Source organism: Columba livia, chromosome 1, assembly GCF_036013475.1.
Source record: "Columba livia isolate bColLiv1 breed racing homer chromosome 1, bColLiv1.pat.W.v2, whole genome shotgun sequence".
Taxonomy (NCBI): domain Eukaryota; kingdom Metazoa; phylum Chordata; class Aves; order Columbiformes; family Columbidae; genus Columba; species Columba livia.
Genome location: NC_088602.1, coordinates 120,967,555 through 120,986,835, shown reverse-complemented (window position 1 = coordinate 120,986,835; position 19,281 = coordinate 120,967,555). Strand labels below are relative to the sequence as shown.

General features: G+C 39.4%; 1 protein-coding gene across 12 annotated transcripts in view; it reads left to right on the top strand.

Moving 5' to 3' along the window:
* Positions 1 to 19,281, top strand: part of INPP4A (inositol polyphosphate-4-phosphatase type I A) — a 134,362-nt gene that overhangs the window by 101,735 nt on the left and 13,346 nt on the right. For 9 of the 12 annotated variants that reach the window (XM_065075618.1, XM_065075610.1, XM_065075593.1 and 6 more), the window contains 9 exons: positions 453 to 636; positions 1,970 to 2,188; positions 3,327 to 3,465; positions 6,907 to 6,939; positions 11,161 to 11,333; positions 12,765 to 12,888; positions 13,510 to 13,636; positions 16,596 to 16,736; positions 18,240 to 18,337. In XM_065075618.1, the coding sequence (XP_064931690.1) occupies positions 453 to 636; positions 1,970 to 2,188; positions 3,327 to 3,465; positions 6,907 to 6,939; positions 11,161 to 11,333; positions 12,765 to 12,888; positions 13,510 to 13,636; positions 16,596 to 16,736; positions 18,240 to 18,337 (1,238 nt within the window). Of the gene's footprint in view, positions 1 to 452; positions 637 to 1,969; positions 2,189 to 3,326; positions 3,604 to 6,906; positions 6,940 to 11,160; positions 11,334 to 12,764; positions 12,889 to 13,509; positions 13,637 to 16,595; positions 16,737 to 18,239; positions 18,338 to 19,281 lie in introns of all 12 variants that reach the window. The other 3 variants (XM_065075563.1, XM_065075552.1, XM_065075631.1) reach the window with 2 other exon arrangements.

Genomic DNA, 19,281 nt, shown 5'->3' with positions numbered 1-19,281 from the left:
TGGCATTTCTGTGTTGGAAGGAGTGCAGATTTTCTTTTCATGGTGTTAAGAGCTGTGTTATAATACAGGTTTCTACACCAGGCCTCAGGGAAGTGTCTGTGTCATAAGGAGAGGGAGAGTGGGGCAAGCTGTCTCTGCAAACAGTGGTTCTGCATCTGATGGAAAAATCTGTATCACCCACATTCTCATCAGCAAAACTGTCCCTCTGGTATACAAGCTCTGCCTACAGTCCCTTGGCATAAGGGATTAGTAAATCTGCATCTAAATGCTTTCAGTAAAGGCAGAGAAGGCTCTAGGATCATGTTCCTGCTGTGCAATTGCCCACTGGCCTTTCACTGTTGATTGCTAGCTTAGGTAATTTTTTGTTGTCTGCCATTAATTCCCCTGCATGCCACTATAATGTGTGTACCCCTAGATCAATTTTCTCCCTAAAATCAGTCTTTCTTTCCCAGCACTTCAACAAGTTCCCAGTCTATAATATACATCCCACAGGACATCGTTAGAGCAAAGGAAATTATTGCACAGATCAACACCTTGAAAACACAAGTCAGTTACTATGCAGAAAGGCTCTCAAGAGCTGCCAAGGATAGATCAGCTAATGGCCTTGAAAGAACACTTGCCATCCTAGCAGACAAGGTAGGAGAGTAATACATTTATACACTGAAGCACAGCATATTTTATTCTGTCTCTGTCTTTTCTTGAAGCATCAATTTTGCCTTGTTCAGTAGTGTATTGTAACATGTACAGTCCTAAAGCAAAAGCAGAATCAGACCAGCTTTTAAAATTTGCTGCTTTTTATTTAGGTTGTCTCCTACTTTTCACACTCTTGCCTTTACCTCCTCTTGAGAGTGCAGTGGAGAGCAATGTCCTCTGGTTCCCTCTATTAATTCATTATATTCCAGAACTGTGTGTTTTTCACTTTCTTTTATTCCCTTTTCTCCATAACCACCTTCTCTTTTTATAAAATGTTCCTCTGAGTCATCTGTCAAGCAGCAGCAACTGGGCATAACTTAAATAAATGAAGCAGTTCTGTATTTTTCCACTGGTGAAATAAGGAATAATGTTGACTTAGCCTTTGCTTAAATTATAGTGATGTGAATCAGGTATTCTGGACCCACAAGACTGGACCCACAGCTGAACACAATTTTATTTAGAGGGACAAAAAAATCACATTCAGTTTTAGTGACATCCTCTGTCCCTGAAGCAGATCTGAAGGTTGGAAATGGCAGTAATGGTCAATATGCTTGCCATAAATTGCCCCAGTGGAGGGGATATCCATATGACTTTGTAGAGTGCAAAAAATTATGTGACCCCATGTAAATGTATTATTTATTATAATATTCACTCTAGATAAGTACAGTGTGTGTAACTGATCTGTGGGATTTTCTACAGCTGGACAAACGTGTATGTATAATATAGTAAGAACTTGTTTGTTGTTTTCTTTTTTAATAGATGTGCAGGCCAGATACTTTTTATAATCACATAACTTGCAGAAACTCTTTAATACACCACCAGTAAATAAGACGGGGACCAAGTTGCTTTGATTAGGAGGTTATATCTTCAGCCCTCCTCTTGTCTTGTTCTGATTTCAGACAGGATGGTGGAGGTTAAGGATGATCTCTCTGGTGTGGCAACTATTGTGTGGGGTGTAAAAATGTCTGCACATCGTTCTAAGCTTTCATCAAGTAGAGAGTGCAAAAAAAGGGTGAATTGCACATTTATTAGTAAAATTTTCAACAGCTGCAGGGCTAATATAGTAGAACTGACTTTGGAAATGTACCATTTGTCATTTGGTATCCTAAATTCTTTTAAAGGCCATTCTGTAAAACGCCTTTGAAGGCACCTTAGAGACAATGGTTAGTTTATTTTCCAGATACAATTTCTTCTTTTTTCATTCTGTGAAAGAATACAGCATAAATTGCTATAAATGGAAATGTTGTTAACATGTGGGTGGTTTATTGCTTTTTAGACCCGGCAACTTGTCACAGTCTGTGACTGTAAGCTGTTGGCAAATTCAATACACGGACTGAACACTGCAAGGCCAGATTATATAGCTTCAAAAGCTTCTCCAACCTCTGGAGAAGGGGAGCAAGTGATGCTGAGGAATGATCAAGATACACTTGTGGCCAGATGGACAGGAAGAAACAGCCGATCTTCTCTGCAGGTGGATTGGCATGAAGAGGAATGGGTATGTTTGGTTAGCGGAGTGATGAATGTTTTCTTCTTTTTAGACTTTGTTTTGTTCTTTTGTTTATAAGCTCCATAACTTCTCACCAGATATGCACACGATGACTGTTTTGGAGGTATTGTTCAACTAGCAAAGATGCTTCCTCCAGCCTGTGCTCAGTTACTCATTGGCATTGGGCTACAAACAGGCCTTAATGAATATTTCTGGATCTCCTGAACAGTGGAGATCATTGCAGTAGGTGCATGGCTTTTCTGAAGTTAGTTCCAAGGGAAAGTAAACAGCTTTTAATGTAAAAAAGAAAAGACAATACTACAAAGGGCTTTTACATTTCTCCAAGATAAAACATATTTTGCATGTGTTAGCTATACAATTCAGCCTTCCTGGCTTTTGTTCTCATCTAAATATTTAGAACTTGCAGAACATCTCTGTTTTGGTTATGAACAGCATTTTAAAACTGTTTGCACAAAGAATTTAAATGGTTTTCCTTACCACACTGCCAAGTGAAATGAGAATTGGACTGTTTAAATTCTGTCATTGTGTAATATAAACAGAAGTGAATTAGATCTCAAAAAATAGTCAAGATTAATTAAAACCATTATTAATATTGTGAAATATCAATTGAGAAATGAGATCAAATTAATTTTGGAAATGGAGCTTTGCTAGTTTGAATTGTTTTGGCTTACTTTGATTTACAGTCAAACTCACAATAATGAGATACAAATAAAGCTGATTTAATTATTTAGATAATAATACAATACAGTAATTTTATCTGTTATTCACTGAGTCATAGACAAAAAATGATGTGTGAGTGTATACAATTATTACATGAAACATGAGTTTCAAGAATAAACAATAGTGCCAAGTGGAAATTGGAGCCATACTGTGGGAAGAGGCAGATATACTTAGAAAATAACTTTGCCATTTACCACACAAGTCATGTCACTACATATTGTTGACACGCTGGTATACATTATTTATATATCCAGAGTTTGTATGTGCACAAGTGCAAATGCGATAACCCAGAGAAAACTCTGCAGAGGAATTGTGACTAGAATCACAGGAGAAAATATATTGCCAAGGAATTTGTTACCCAATGTGTCTTTTCATTTTCAATTGAGAAACAAATCTTTTTTTTAAGGAGAAAGTTTGGTTGAATGTTGACAAAAGTCTGGAGTGTATTATACAGAGAGTGGACAAACTTCTCCAGAAGGAGCGCTTGCAGAGTGACAGCTGTGAAGACGTTTTCCAGTGCGACGTCAGCTGTACTAGTAAGAAAGGTAATCGGGACACTCGTGCCTACTGGATAAATCCAGAAGATTTAAATGAGACCTCATCATCCTCACCACCACCTTCATCATCCTCACCACCACCTTCATCCACACCATCCTGTGCATGCCATTCTCTCAGAAAGACAAGTGCGTATGCCAGACACCGCTTCTCGCTGCTGCTCTCTTGCTGTGCGCTGGCATCATTCCTAAACCTCCGCTACATCCTTCCATGTGTTTTTAGTTTAGTAGTGGTGTTGAGCACTGATGACAGGCAAAAGGGGCTGGTGGTGTATGGAGACCTGCTAAGCCCATTACTTGTTTTGAAATCCTGATCCCACTGAAATCGTTGCCAAATCCATTGATGACAGTGGCATTTGGTTTTCATGCTGGGTGTCTTAAGCTGGTAAAACAGGTGTTTGGGTTAGCACATGTCAAACACCACCCATAGCTCTCCTGGAGGCTTCAGCTTCTTTGCAGCAATCAAAGCTCATGACAGTGAACCTCTATAAAAGATAAATAAAATATGAGAGAAGTGCAGGCACTACTGCAATGCTAATGGTCCCAGCTAGGCTGCGAAAGCATAGGACAGGGAGCCAAGCAGTCCCATTAGACTGAGCTGAACTTGGATGAACCTACTGGAGTGTAATGCAAATTTTATCCCAAATTGTCAAAAGCTGTGGTGCTGAGGCACTCAATTAGTTAGATGTCCTGTAGCTGGGAGGTAGGAATTGGCAGTGCAATCTCTCAGTGGAATAATCCCATCAAACTTTGAGGTAAAGTGGGTGCTGGATTGAATCCAGCATAATGCCATTAGCATGTGAATGAAAGAAATCCTTATCAGCTTAGGTTGACAGTTTTGCAGCCATGCATTAAGTTTCAGAATGATTTTATTTACATATGTACTTATTTGGCTTATTCTCACATTCTTTACATGTGGTCACTATGATTTGGCCACTTCATAGAGCAGCTGTGCCAAGTTATGCTCTAGAAAGACTGATTTGTGTTTTCATTTCCTTTGCCTGTTCTGTCTTACTGTTTGATGGCCCTTTGTCCCTTATGTGTGTCTGTGACTTCATGTCCATCCCATTGTTAACATTTGCAGTGGAAGGCAGTACCTTAACAAAAAGAAAGCAAGAAGGAAGTTAAATGTTAATATATTTCTGTATGGCTTTTTAAATGTTACATATGGTTTTCTTTGTATCTTAAATGACTGTGTTTTTCTAGATTAGACTGACATTTTTGTGTATTATAAAGGAATAGGAGAGTTGGTTCTTGTTTCAGATTGTGTTCTCTATTAATCTTTGACAAAATTTCTTCTACCGGTTTGATACCTTTAAATGTTTTTATTTGCTAGCTAGTTTACATGAAGTTTTATATGTATTTACATGAAAGTTTTATCAGTAAACTTCAGTGCACCTTCATAACAATGACTAGACGTTGTGGATTTTTAATATTAAAAAGAATAGGAAAAATCTGTGGTGGATGATATCAGAAACTTTTCCCAAGACAATTTGATGCTGAAAACACCTTAGTACAATAATTGTCTTTCATTTTCAGTTGATATTTTAAATCTACTCTGGATTTTGACTTTTATGCCATACAAAAGTAGAATTAGCTGCGCTTACCTACCAAAGGTTTTGTATGTGGCAAGAGTTTCTGTAATCTTTCCCTGCTATTCCTTCAAAATAGGAAAAAAAATCTTACCATTTAATCCGTAGAACCTGGGACAGAAACATTAAATCAAGAATTGCACTTCAGAAGCTTATTGTAAGCCATGGCAAGCTGAGTACTTGATCGTAGTCTTATCAAATGTAGCTCCTAATTAATGGTCAGTATTTTTGACAGATGAACAGGTTCAATACTATGAAAAAGACTGGTCTTACTGAAATGAACGGGAATTTTTCAACTGAGTTGCTTTCCTTGATTCTACACCAAACCTGGCCTGTTAAATGGTTTTAAACTAAGAGATGTTAGCTTTAGACTAGATGGAAGGAAGGAATATTTTACAGTGATGGTGATGAAACACTGTCCCAGGTTGCCCAGGGAGGTGGTGGATGCCCCATCCCTGGAGACATTCCAGGCCAGGCTGGACGGGGCTCTGAGCAACCTGATCTAGTTGAAGATGTCCCTGCTCACTGCAGGGGGCTGGACTGGATGGCCTCTGAAGGTCCCTTCCAATTCAAACTATTCTGTGATTCACCCTTTCACTGTCACTTGTGACAACTAATCATGGGAATACTTGAGGGACAAAGAAGATGTTTTCCCTAAGTACAAAATCATAACATTTTAAAAGTTTTTTCTTGTCATGTGTTCAAAGAACTAACACTTTTTCTGTTACTGATTTTGAGCTTTGAATAAATGACACTGAGCAAAGAGCGGCCAGAAATTTTTTTGAAAGCAATGTGAAAACCAGCAAATGGAGATAGTTCCAGAATTGGTATGAGAGAGAGAAGAATGTTATCAGAGGACTTTAGAGAATCTCTTTAGAAATGAATGTTTGTGAAAGAAAATACTGCCTGAAATAGTAGAGGGGGGATTTATGAAATCCTTTTAAACTGTATTTTTGCTATAGGCTTAGGTATTCATTACTAAAATTGCCTGGGGCATATAGCTTCTTTAATGGACGTGAGTTTTAATTTACTGAGAGGTTTTTATCTTGGATCATCTAGGTCAGCTGATTGTCCTAATGCATAAAACTGAATTTGATATTTTCTGTTGTTAAATTCATAATTCATTTACTAGTGAATCTAGATATAAATAACAGAAGTTGAAATCCTTTTAGCTACTACTTTCCAATAATGCAAGACTTGCTCTAACAGGGTGTATATTATCTTTTTACTGTTTGCCTTGCACTGAAGTGTGTTTTAATCTGAGAGCTTGTTGCTCCCACTGGAGTGAGTGTTGAACACTCACAGGCTTCACTGGTGAGGTTTCAGACCTTAACATACAATCTAATGCTTGTGTTAACTATCTCGAAAATTGTCTAACAGAAATTTGTCTAAGATAGTGAGGTCCTGTTTCTTTATTACTCTTGCACTGTAGGTGCCTAAATATAATCTTCTGTTAAGCGCATTGAATTTACTGCTAGTCTTTTGCTATTCTGTTTAGCAGCCTTATTGCCAGCTTATTATATAATTGCACTAAACCAGTGGTTCTCAAATTGTGCCCTGTGGATTGCTGGGGATTGACAGTGAACTTGCTGGTAATCCCACAGAGCGCCCTTGAGCTCGCAGGCACTGGCTTTCCTCCAAGTCTCCATCCAGGTGTTCCTCTGATCAGAAGCAGTGGAGTGGAAGAGATAGCCCATGCCCTTGGTGCCTGCAGGCAAAGGAGCTCCTCTTCCCTCGGTGAAAGTGTTTGAGAACTCTGGCATTGAGCATTTGAGTTGCTTTTGTTTAGACTATGTTGCTGCTCCTTAATCATGCATGTTGCCCCTCCATTTCTGTGCAGATTGCAGCCCCGCTCCAGAAGAATCCGGCCCAGGTACGTGCATTCATGGCTTCTGCTTCTTCTGAAAATTGCAGGGGTTTGTTCGTAATTAACAACTGAACAAGTGCCTTGCTGTTAAGGTTGACCATTTTGAAATGGAAATGCTCTGCATTAAGCATATTGAGAAGTTATTGTTTTCTAAATAATAGTGCAAGGGAATATCTGGTGACTTCTCATGTCCAGATATGGGAAAGCACTTGTTCATGGCCTCTTTGCTTTCTCCAGTTGATGTGTTTCAGCAAACTGTTGAAGCTGACAACAATTTGAGGCCTTTTCCGAATGTCACTGAACTCTGTGGAAGTCTGAGATTTCATGCTGTTTCAGACATGCCCTTTCATATGTGCTGTTGAGCTGGCCTTTCTGAATGAGAACTCGAGCAGAACATGGAGCAGTCAGCAAGGCAGATGGAAAATCTCTGTTGTGGGTACACACCAAGCAGTGCTGTACACTGCGAATCTAATGTTTCAGAATACAGAATTGAGGAGAATTTCATTGCGCTGTTAGCCTTCCTTCTGCTGTCCTTGTATTTCCACGCACTAGTGTTGCATTTACAAGGTCTGAATAATATACCTCTGTAATACTGCTCTCTCCCAACTAGATGGCTGCAATTTCTCCCATTTGAGAGTAGTTTAATCTGAGTTCAGTGAAGGTTCAGTCTTTGCACTGTTACAGCATGGCCTTCTGGGTTTAGTGGAACTAAGGGAAAATAAAGCTCCAGTGCGGGTATGATTTTTATCTTCATGAAATATATTAATGTTCTTCTCAGCTGTCTACTCTGTTTCCTTCTGTCTCTAAGAAAGTGTTTCTAACAATAACAGCTCCACACATTTTTAATTCCTGGAACATCCCTTTAGATTTTGCAAAATATTAATGTAGTACATAAATGAATGCTATTTTTATGTTTTTAATATGGGAGTAATTAAAAGCAGCCAAGTTACCCCAACTGGGTACCCAGATATACACAAAACCACATCTTAAACATAAGTGGTTGAAGCCACAGTGTAGTGAGATACTTGCTTCCTCTAAAGCCAAATGTGACATGACTGTGTGCTTAAGTGAGTTGCCCATTGTACTTTACTGGATCAGGCCTAAGTAACTGACACTTATTTAGTAAATCTCTTTTTTAGAGACCATAAGTGCTTGCAACTCTGACCTAAACCGAGGGCAACTGTGTGTGCACAGTATGGATACTAAGGTTTCTTTTTAATATGAAAAGACTAGAAATACTTTTTCAGGGTTCTGGAGGGCAATTATTTTAATAATATTTTTATTGTTCCGGAGAAGAGAGAAAAAGCAAAAACTTTTCCCACCTGTCATTACATCCTTGATTCATACAGGCCTTATGTATTAGGTTCTCTTAACATTGTTTTATAAAATAGTCAGTAGTATATAGTCAGAGAAGGTCCACTACGTGAACTCATAGGCCTTCGTAGCATAACTCTCTGTCCCTCTTTTTCAAAATTCCACATTTCCAAGCGTACATTAAGGTATGACTTTGGTCAGCAGCAGTCATAAGAAAAATAGGAAAGACTTACGGGGCCAAGTCTGGCCCTTCCTTACCTGCCAGAATTCAGTGGTAGCTGTCTGAGTGGACACTGCAGGATTTGCTTCTTCCTGTACAATATAAAGCACCTCAAGCAAATGACAGGCATCCTGATGGTTTGCACAAGGCCAGTTTTTAGACAGAATAACTTTTAACATGAACTAGAAACCTCTGATTAAAAAGCAGGATTTCTGTCCCAGACATACCATCAGCTAGCTTCCGCTAGGTCTTTAGCAGTTGTAAACTTGTAACACTTGTTGCTTCTCCATTTTGCAGGCCCTGTGCCAAATCATCCTACCTGCAGATCTGCCCCGTGGAGTCTATAATAGTTCTTTAAAGTTCTGGTCGTCTCACAGAATGTAGGAGGAGACCTCAGAGTAGATTTCACATTAGAATTGGTGCCTCATGGTGTTGGAAGGTGCTGTTGATTGATTTGATAGAAAATATACTTTCAGTAATAAAGTTCTCTTAGGAAAATTAATGAGGGGAAGACAGAAGGACAGGAAAATCCAGGTGAAATTTGAACACTTAGAGTCCTTTGGCATTTATTAAATTGCGGCCAGTGAAATGTTCCAACCTGATTTGAGCCTTGGAGTGCAATTCCTTTTATTCCTGTTTACTGTTAGTAGCAACTACCATTGACTAAAAAAGTTTAAAAAACACAGGTGGCACCTCTGTGAAGTAGGCAGCAAAAAGCATTTAGAATTCTGCAGGCTGACAAGGGTTTGTTTTTTCATGGCCCAAATTTTAAACCAAGAGAATACACAGCCCAGAGGATTTTTTGCTCATTACCCTGTGTGGACCACTGCATTGAGTGTGAGTGTTGGGAGAAAGAAAACATCTAACAATTGCTTTGTCTTCAGACAGGCTGCTGTACCACCAGTATACTTTGCAATTACCACAGATAAGCATATTTTTTTCAAATTAAGTGCTGCCGGACACACTACAATTTGAAATCTCCACTGAGTTAATAACTATATTTATGTATGTATATCCAGGCAATGGGAAGATGATGATGTGCTGGAAGATTTTTTCTGTTCTTTTTGTCATTCTCATTTGTTTATAGAATAGTTGTAAAATGCAGTAAGAGAAACACTGCTAGTGTCATCTGTGGTTTGCTTTTTAAATGTTCATGGGGCCATGTTATAGCATCTGATGTATTTTGAGAGAAAGACATTTAAAAGAACATAAAAGACAAGCTGTAATTCCTTGCCTGTTCTTTTGATTTTTCCTGCTTTTTTATGGCAAGGGAACAGAGCCAAACAACTTCCCCTTTGTGTAGTTTATTATGTTATCTATCTACCGCACAGAACAAAAGCAAGAAGGATAGTCCTGTTAATCTTGTCAGTTCTGTTTCTGTTAAGAGACTTCCAAAGATCCCCTTTTTTGGCTGTTTATCAAAGCCGTTTATTATTCCTAGCTCTTGGTCCTGCCTTTGAGTCAAAATCCCAAACAACTTCCTTTCAGGGGCTTGCAGTGCCCCACTCATGCAGGTTCTGATCTGTATGTTGCCTTGTTCCTACAGCCAACCAGGCTGGGGTTGTCTGTGTTCTGTTTGTGAGCTCCGATGCTTTTTAAAAACAAAACACATTGTCCTTCCCTTTAAAAAGAGGAGTTTTCTTCTGTTTGAACTTTACATTAAGGAGGGCAAAACCAAAGCACTGTTGTATTTTCTTTTGTATTGCAGAGGGAATGGGTTTTGGTATGGAATCTGAATAATTTTTCGTACAGTCTTGGAAATAGGTTTTTTAAATTGGTGGTTAAGACAGAAAGTGAAAGAAGGGAAGAAAAGCAACTGAGCTTGTAGGGCATTTTAAGGTAGAGCAATCTCTTAGGGAGAGGGGAGTGACGCAATGTTTGAGGTGCTAAAATGGGACTTTGGCAGCCCAGTTTCATTAGTGTACTCCCTGTGTGGGACCTTGAACAGAGTCTCTCTGAGACAGGTGTCATGTATTTCAGTGGAAGTCAAGCTCCAAACTACTTCCAATGATCTGTCTGACTCACTTTTAAGTCACTAAGTGTTTCTTGCTAGCTAGCTCTAAGCCTTCAAAGCCACTCAGCAGAGGACACCTGAGAATACCTACAAGGATTTTTCACCTCTCTGCCTTATTATTTCTAGGCTGCAAATGAGACATAAGCATTGTCTTACCTCACTGAGGTGCAACAAGGGTCAATAAGTTGGTGAGGCAGTTGAATGATATATCTATGAGTTCACAAAAGATTCAAGGCAAGATATTTGGGAGAAATCTCATTGACAGAAATGGCTAAGCAAATAGTCACTGTCTCTGTTATATGTTGGACTCCACACTGTCTGTCCACATATGCACTGTGAAAGGGTATGTTTGCACATGTATACACAGTTATATACACTTGTGTATATAGAAATTAATCTTTCTGTTATGCTTTCCAAATGAGCTATTGTATAGCCTGTCCTGTGGGCGCAAATCTGGGAGCTATTACATGGTCAGGAAAGTCATAACATCCTTACAGAATAAAATTCTGTAAGATTATTTAATTAATAACAGGCAGGGAGTAACCAGCCAGTGAAAATAAAACAAGACCTAAATATGAATTATCAACAACTTGAACTTGCAAAAGGAAGTTTCTTCTTAATGCATGTTTGTTTCAAATAAGGTACTTACAGTGCTGCCATTTTTTTTTCTTTTAACCAGGTGAATGGAGCGAAGCTCTTTATCCTTTGCTGACGACACTCACAGACTGCGTAGCCATGATGAGTGACAAGGCAAAGAAAGCCATGGTCTTTTTATTAATGCAGGACAGCGCCCCGACAATAGGGCTCTGCCTGAGCCTTCAGTATCGCAGGGATGTTGTCTTCTGCCAAACTGTAAGCAAGCAAATATGCATTATTTGATTGCACCACTTTGACATGTGATGGGTTTTATATGAAACATGAATGATGACTGTTTTCAGTATGTTTCAGATCAATTCTACACTTGGGTTTAACACTGTGATCTCCTGTCACAGGCTGTGCTATCCTGCCCTTACATGTCACCTACATGTATTTGGCAATAAATAACTGAAGTGGCCCCTTGGATATACATTCAGTATTTGAAAAAAAATATTATTCCAGAACTATGGAAAACATACTGCTGTCTGCAGAAAGAACCTTTGCCTTCCAATGCCACCAAACTAAAATCAAAAGATATGAAAGAGGCGAGGGGAAGGGGGGCAGTGCAGGGAAGCCCATGAGCAGAAAGTGTGCTTCTTCAATTACCTTTGTTGTTTTTCACATCAAGAAAACTGACAGGATCTGTGGTGCCTAAGGAGAGAAGTCCAGTTATAGGGAGAGAAATTAGTGCTATTTTTTTTCCCTAGATGTTCTGTTTCTAGCCCTGCTGGGATCTTTTGTGTCAGCCACTGATTAGCAGGTGTCTGCACTAAAAAACCTTCCACATTTCCTCTGCCCATGACACTTCTGTAGTGTGTCTGCTTCCCTGTGAAATCAGTATCTTGTTCATTTATTTCAAACAGCTTATCTCTTGGACATTGTTTGGTAGGGCTGTTGTCTCAAAATATAATATCTCATAGAGATAGGAATTTTTCTATTCAAAACCCACTTCATATTGCAGATAATTTTGAATATGTTGCCACATCATAAGCAGAACTGTATTCTCTTCTGTTTAATTCTGTAATAAAGTTATACACCTGTGTACATAACATATGGCAATCACCTGGGAAATTCCTTTGTTGACAGAGTGAGTTAAGGCTAGTACTAATCTTAGATCTTAGTACTGTGTCTTCAGGATTTTGTCCTGAATATCTCGTAATGCTAGAGTTTGAATCTTTGCGTAATGCAAACAGATACTGCATTTTTACATTTTTTTAAAATACTATTTTTAAAAGAAATAATTTATTCATACTGTCAGAATTCGTGGCCTGGAACCAGGTGTGTTGCTTTTCCATCTGTAACTAAAACAGTTCTCCAAGGAGACTCTTTTGTACTTTGTAAGTTATAGACCTTAATGCAAGTGATTGTGTCCAGAAAACAAATAGATGGAAGATCAACAGCAGTCCTGTCTTGGGAGAGCTTGCAAGATGAAGGCAGTGTGCCCTAAATCTGATTTTATGAGTGTTTTGGTTTGTTTCTGGATTCGTTGTCTCTCTTCAGCTGCAAGGAAGAGTGATGCTTAAGAGAAAAGAGCAACAGTCTGACAGATTTTATGGCATCTCTTATATGTGATATTGTTTCTGTTTGGGACCGAAGAGCCTTTTTTGTCTGGAATCATTTCACTCCTCTGTGTTTTCTCTCCCACAGCTGACAGCTCTCATTTGTGGTTTCATTATCAAGCTGAGGAATTGCCTGCATGATGATGGATTTCTAAGACAACTCTACACCATTGGCTTACTGGCACAGTTTGAGAGCCTGCTGAGCACTTATGGTAAAGGCACAGGGCAAGTGGGTGGTATTAGCTGTTGAGTCAGCAAATACTGCTTTAAATTGGCTACAGCAGGACATGAGTGTTTGGAACGGTCTGCAGCTTAGCTACAAAATTTTGAAAACTGAAATGCAAATCCAGATTACATCTGGAGTACTTAATTAGCTAGCAACTCTGATTTTCTTTGCATTTAATAGAACTACTTCTGAAGGATAAAAGTAAAGTGTTTCAGTCCTGTGTCTAAACAGCCATCTGGATGCCAGTTAGCGAATGCTTTACTGAATCTGGAATACCTTATAACTTTTCCAACACAAAGGGCATCATGGCTGTGACAATGCCAGGAAGACCTTGCTAGCATTGTTCAAATTGGAAAATCAGCATATAATCTACTTCAATAACAATAGTCTGGGCCGTGCTAGTTAATTGGTGTTTCCTAAACTTACTAAACCCATAAAGTAAGTCATGACATTGTCTGTACGTCAAGGTGAAGGCCTGGGCTTTGCACCCGTTTCGTCCATAGAACTTCTTCATGAGAGTGATGACCTGCAGTCATCATCAGATTGATAAAGGGAAGTTGTATGTAACAAATAGTGGTTACAATTCATTTTTTCCTCCTTGATTTAGGTGAGGAGCTGGCAATGCTGGAGGACATGAGTTTGGGAATCATGGACTTGAGGAATGTAACCTTTAAAGTAACTCAGGCCACATCAAATACATCCACCGACATGCTGCCAGTCATCACTGGAAATCGGTAAAAAAAATGGGGGGGCGGGAAGTGGGGTGGGACTGCAGACAGGAGAAGCAGTGATACTGCACTTGAAATGAATTATTTGCTGTTGTACTGTGCTGGTCTTCTCCTCAAACAATTTCAAAGAAATGTTTTGAAGTGGCCTTACTCATTTTTACCGCTATTTCATTTTACAGGGAGCTAAGCTGAAAAGGGATATATAGCAAACATGGCAGTAGTGTTTCATGAACAAATATCATCTTGACCTAGCCTTCCAAAAATCATAAGCCAGAAGTATTCAATCTTTTCTTAAGCACTTGTGCTGTTTTTAAATTTCAGACTTACTTTTTTAGACTGATCTCACTGTCTGAAATTTGCTGCTGTTGATCAGTTGGTCACTGCTTTACTGTATGTGGAACATCTATCAGGCAGTTGATGGGCTGCTGCTGAAGTGAGGCCTATTTAGGATCAATTTCCAAAGTATCAGGGCCACTATTTAGGTTCAATTTCCAAAGTATCAGGGCCAAGCTGGCTTTAACTTACTGATGCTTGTGAAACACCAGACTGCTGCTCATTTTGGTTACTTGACTGAAAAGAGATATTTTCCAGTTTGAGCTTAAAAGCAATTTTTCTTTTAAAAGTCTGAAGTAACAAACATTCCCATCCTCATGTAAAATGGAGTGGGAGTGACCTGTTACAGCTTTATTATGACGGGAAGCATTTACAACAGTGTCAAACTTCAGTTTCACTGCCTCAGCCAGCTCATGAGCTGGCCTTGCACTGCTTTCTGATGTGGCTGGTGGGCCCTTGCAGAAGTTCTTGCCCAGGGGGAGCCAGTTTACAGTATCACAGTATCGCAGTATGTTTGGGATTGGAAGGGACCTCAGAAGATCATCTAGTCCAATCCCCCTGCGAGAGCAGGAACACCCAGATGAGGTCACACAGGAAGGTGTCCAGGAGGGTTTTGAATGTCTCCAGGGAAGGAAACTCCACAACTCCCCTGGGCAGCCTGTTCCAGTGCTCCATCACCCTCACTGAGAAGAAGTTTCTTCTCAAATTTAAGTGGAAACTCTTGTGTTCCAGTTTGATCCCATTACCCCTTGTCCTATCATTGTTTGCCACCGAGAAAAGCCTGGCTCCATCCTCATGGCACTCACCTTTTGTATACTTACAGACATTAATAAGGTCCCTCCTTAGTCTCCTCTTCTCCAGACTAAAGAGACCCAGCTCCCTCAGCCTTTCCTCATAAGGGAGATGCTCCACTCCCTTCATCATCTTTGTTGCCCTACGCTGGACTCTCTCCAGCAGTTCCCTGTCCTTCTTGAACTGAGGGGCCCAGAACTGGACACAATATTCCAGATGTGGTCTCACCAGGGCAGAGTAGAGGGGAAGGAGAACCTCTCTCGACCTACTAACCACCCCCTTGTAATACACCCCAGGATGCCATTGGCCTTCCTGGCCACAAGGGCACAGTGCTGGCTCATGGTCATCCTGCTGTCCACCAGGACCCCCAGGTCCCTTTCCCCTACACTGCTTTCCAATAGGTCGTTCCCCAGCCTTCATAAATGAGGATTAAGCTGTGGAAGGACAGAGGCCTTGTGGAAGCTGATGTTTTAATGTTTCTGTATTTCAGAGTCTTCAGAATATTTTAGTTTCTGATTTCTGGAGGAAATTGGGCTTATTCAGTTACAGTGTGCTGTACCAAGGTCCACTGAAGCTTTGGCCAGCTTTGTCCACATCTGAAAAAGAGCTAGAATTCTCAAAGATAAAAACGTTTAGAAGAACTTCATTAAGGTTCACATGCAATGAAAAGTGCTGTCGCTGAAGGAGGTCTGCAGTACAATCGTGTATGTTACAGAAGTGGCTGAGACCTATGGAAATGGCTAAGAGTTGACAGAAAACTCCTTTCAAAGAAAATCTTTAGTTGAAACTTGCCATCAGCTATAGGACACTAGTCAGCAGGAAACCAGTCTTCATTAGTTTCACGTTTGATAGTGTTGCTTATTATTTTGCATGTGTATTTATTTTGCTCCAAACTATTGGAAGCTTTACATTTAGAGGTAAAAATAGGTTTTTTGTGCTTTCAGACATAGCATAGGATTTGTGTGTCCCTCCAATGTAAATGTTGGGTAGACCAATTTTGATTGTTTTACTGTACACTTCTCAGAGATCTTTTCTGCAATTGAAAGTATATGCTATACTTGAGGGTTCTGCCAAGGTATTGCTGCTGATTGGTTAACATGCAGAAGACAAAACATAATAACTTCTGTCTGAGCAGTTCCAACACTGGGTAATACGACATACCTTAATCTGCACTGATGTTATGGGATAAGATATGTTGTGTTACCTCACATTTGTCATGAGATAAAGCATACACAGTGCTCTTTTGCAGTAGTACAGCTGACCCAAAGTAATCTGTTGTGCTGCAGGAACAGCTTGAAGGTCTGAGACATAAAGTTCCTGTATAAGTGCTTTTGTTAGTTCACCATTCAATTTATGCTTGGGTCGCTACTGCCAGTGCTCCAATCATTCTCAGAAATGTCATTAATACTTACTGTATCAAAAAATGTATCCTTTTATGTGTGTGCATTATCACTGGGCTTTATCACTTTAAAATAAAATATACTTTACTCTTGATGAGATGAGGAAAAATCTGGCTTTTTCTAGCCAAGTTGTACAAGAGCTGTAGTGTTAATGAGCAGAGCAAAATCAGCTTTTGTCAGGAAGTTGGCAGATCTGATTGAAATGTCCATGAGGATATAAAATCAACATTACAGGTTGCTGCAGGTTTGGTTTTGAACTAGAATAGCTTTTCTGCTTAGGAGCAAGCTGTGGCAGTTTCTTAAATTCCTCAGTTTTGACTGATACTTACAGAACATGATATGACTATTAAAAAATATGTTATCCCTCTTTATATAAATAACACATGCTCAGAATGTAGCTTTTTGATCTTTACATCTAATAGCTGTTTATTTATTTGCAGTGATGGATTTAACGTGAGGATCCCTCTGCCAAGCGCCTTGTTTGATTTGTTGCCGCGAGAGATTCAAAGTGGCATGTTACTGAGGGTTCAGCCTGTTCTTTTCAATGTGGGAATCAATGAGCAGCAAACCCTAGCAGAGAAGTATGTATTCCTTCATGCAAGCTCAACCTTAATGGCAGTCCAGCAGTCTCCTGTTCTGATGGAAGTTATGTCTCTATGGAGTTGCACTGTTGCATTACTAGCAGTGATTCAGTATCTCCCATACACAAATAAGGGAATATTAAATGAAGCTGTCAAATGCAAAACAAACAAAATGAGGTTCTTCTTCATATGGCACATAACTGTGGAGCCCCTTACCTCATGGGTCTGAGTCTAGTGCAGGTTTATGTGGTTCAGAAGTGAATTTTTAGAAGAGGAAATCTATCATAGCATATTTAACACAGAGGTGCTGCTTATGACCTCTGTGAGTGATAGATCACCAGAGACCAAGAGATCTTTCTGAGTATCACTGTGTGTTTGCCCTCTTGGTTTTGCGTTGCCCCCTAGGCTCCCTCTTCTGGTCACTGTCAAAAAACAGGATAATGGGCTAGATCAAGGATGTCAAACTCATTTTCCCCAGGGGCCACATCAGCCTCACGTTTGCCTTCAAAGGGCCACATGTAATGTTAGGACTGTATAAATGTAACTACTCCTACATGTATAGAATCCTAAAATTACATTCAGCCCTTTGAAGGCAAACATGAGGCTGATGTGGCCCCCAGGGAAAATGTATTTGACACCACTGGGCTAGATGGACCATTGTTTTAACATATCCTTTCAGTACTTATATAATGCAACACTGTTCTGGTAAAGCTGCAAAATATTATTATGTAATTATGTTTACTAGGGAAACTGTTCCGTTTTGGAAGGGCCAGCAGAGCTTCCCTCTGTTATGGCCGTGTCCTGTAAAAGATACATTGATGGAGCTTGGCTCTAATGGAGAACTCCAGTGAAATCAGGCACATGCAGCCTTGATACCCGGGTGTAGCATGCAGTATGATGGTGGATGACTAGAAAAAGTCTAACAAAGGCATTCCATCAGTTACTGTGTCCTCTCTTGCCTATAAAGGGAGCCCAAGGTGACAAGCATAATTACAGATATCAACACTGTGTGTATATGTATGTACATACAATTAGATGAGGAGAATCATGGCATTGTTGACAGTATTTATTACATTCATGGGTTATTACTCCTAGATCCATAATTCTCATAAACATATTTGAAGTCAAAGTTCTAAATCCTATCTGCTGATATTATGGTTATAATTATAACTAAACTAGTAAATCCATTATTAAAAGTTTGAATTTTGACAAAATGATTTACCAAAAGGGTATTTAATGTTGAAAGAGAGACACAAAAGCTAAAGAATTTTAAGTTGCATTTGCTACAAGATTTTTTTTCACCTCCTTTCCTGCTTTTCCCTTCACACTCGTATATTTTCTTTTTCTGTACTAAATCTCTACAGCACTTCTCTGGTTTTGGAGTTTCATGGGGTAAATGTTTAAACTGGTTTGTGGTGGTCATGTTGCCAAGTGCAGTTGTGTCAAAGAACAGGAGAAACCCTTGACCTTGGGCTTAACTGTTCCTTTCTTCACCTTTTAAAGGTTTGGAGACACCTCACTGCAAGAAGTAATTAACATGGAAAGCTTAGTACGGTTGAATTCATACTTTGAGCAGTTCAAGGAAGTTTTGCCTGATGATTGTAAGTATTTGGTAATTAACAGCAAATTCAGTTAAACAGCACAATTCAGGCTGATTTTTTTCGTTTGTTGGTTTCACGTTAATTGTTTAAATGTTGGTGATACACCAGGATTTGTAACCTCCAAGAAATGAGGCAACTCATGTTTTAATACATTATTACTAAGTAGAGCAGATTCAAGAGGTTTAAAGGTCAGTCTGTTTAACTTTCCTTTTTTAATTTACTTTTCTGCTCCTTCTAAGCAGCATTATGTGCCATGTACACATGCAGCTAGGCAGTTAGATTGCCATGAGGGGAAAGCATAGAAGTGTGTTTTGTACCTTTTCTGTGGTGTTGTATAGAATGTACAAAGTGAAACATACTTTTACATGAACTCTCGTCAGGGGTTTTTTATATTTTACAATTTAACTGTAAAACAAGTGGTTATTATGACCAGCCAGTGGTATAGTCTGTGAGAAGTACAGGCAAAAGGAAAACCAAATGGATCATTCTAGGGCACGAGATGTCCAGGAAATGTTCCCTTCAAGAACAACACGCAAGGAAAGTTGATTCCTGATCCACTGTCCTTGTCCCTGTGCTCTTAGTTCCAAGCACCACAGAATTTCTAAGAAGTGAATTACTGTCTTAGCTTCATTAGCTCCTTGTCTTTGTTCCATTAGCTCTCCTTGTCTTTAGAAATACTTGGGGAGATGGTCTGTACACTGTTTTTGTTTACAGGTATTTCTTTCTAGGTGTAGAGTTCCTGCAGAGCAGACCAGGGTAGGCACAATGTTGCAAACATACTAATTACTGTCAGAAAAGATGTGGTCCAAAAATTAAAACCTCATATATCATCCATGTAGGATACTTTTTTTCACATACTCATTTTTTAAGAGTGGATACCTCCTTATTTATCCAATTTAATTGGTGTCCTTGGTAGTTACCCCTTAAAAAAAACCCAAACACCT